General features: G+C 45.4%; 1 protein-coding gene across 2 annotated transcripts in view; it reads right to left on the bottom strand.

Annotated features, from left to right (window-relative positions):
• Positions 1-1075, bottom strand: part of LOC102213100 (ras-related protein Rab-33B) — a 3291-nt gene continuing 2216 nt past the window's right edge. The window contains exon 2 of one of the 2 annotated variants that reach the window (XM_005733833.1): positions 1-884. In XM_005733833.1, coding sequence (XP_005733890.1) covers positions 438-884 — 447 coding nt within the window. In that variant the 3' untranslated portion in view covers positions 1-437. The remainder of the gene's footprint in view (positions 885-1075) is intronic. The other variant, XM_005733834.1, reaches the window with a different exon arrangement.

The following is a 1075-nucleotide window of genomic DNA, read 5'->3' as shown; positions in this document are numbered from 1 at the left end:
AAATCAAATTTTCTCTTCATTAAGTTTGTCTTTTAATTGCATTGAGAGCTGCAGATACATTGTAGTGCAGTAATGTTGCTGTACTGGCGACGGCTGCATATCATTTATGATCATGCATCCACTAAAGTGCGCTCTGCAATCTTCAGTTTGCAGACTCGGCGATCGAAGTGCAGTTTGGGCTACAAATACTCAGCATACCTCCATATGCATTCATGCATTTTACGGACTTGTTTATTTAATTTAGCTGTGCCTCATACCAGGCAGGGAAAATTGTAAAATCTTACCAAGCTTCTATCATTTCTAGCTAACTGATTTGAGAGTGCTTTGTAAATTTTAAGCCTCGTGTTGTTGAAATCTGCTTTTCTCAGCGCACTCCTGAAGGACTGCCATTATAGTATTAAATAATCCAAGTACATCCATGGAGGATGTAGGTGACCTCAGCATTGACAAGTTGCTGCTTCCCGCTCTCTCTGGTTCCACATTTGCCTCAAATTGCTCTCACTGGGTTGCTTTAGTCTCAGGGGTTTGTGGCTCTTCAGTCTGTAAGCTAAAGTCAGAAAGATAGCATCCACGTTTTCCTTTTCAGATGGGTCCTTGGCTGAAGTCTCAAACAGTGGGAAGTTGTAGCTGTCAGCGAGACACTGTGCGGCTGATGTGGGAACCTCCCGGCGGTCCCTCAGGTCACACTTGTTTCCTACCATGATGCGGGGCACAAGGGGCCCCACGGAGTGCCGGCTACACTCCTGAATCCACTCAGGGATGCTCTCGAAGGAAGAAAGGCTGGTCACGTCGTACACAAAGATGACAGCGTGGACGCTGCGGTAGTAGTGCTCCACCATGCTCTTCCTGAAGCGCTCCTGACCTGCTGTGTCCCAAATCTGTAACTAGCACAGCAGAAAAAAATGATGCCACAGAGTCCTATTTAAAGCATATGGCCAGTGTTATTTTATATTTGTGCTTTTGCCAGCCAGTTCAATAGGAGGCAGCAAAGCGTCATTCCAGCTTCCCTATTTTGTTTATGCTGCTCAGCTCCAACCTTCAACGTTTGTTCTTACTACATATGCTTTATGTGTGT

This window comes from Pundamilia nyererei, unplaced genomic scaffold, assembly GCF_000239375.1.
Source record: "Pundamilia nyererei isolate P.nyererei 1_Seehausen unplaced genomic scaffold, PunNye1.0 scaffold00055, whole genome shotgun sequence".
Lineage (NCBI taxonomy): Eukaryota > Metazoa > Chordata > Actinopteri > Cichliformes > Cichlidae > Pundamilia > Pundamilia nyererei.
Note: the sequence above shows the minus strand (reverse complement) of the source record. Positions and strands in the feature narration are given on the sequence as shown.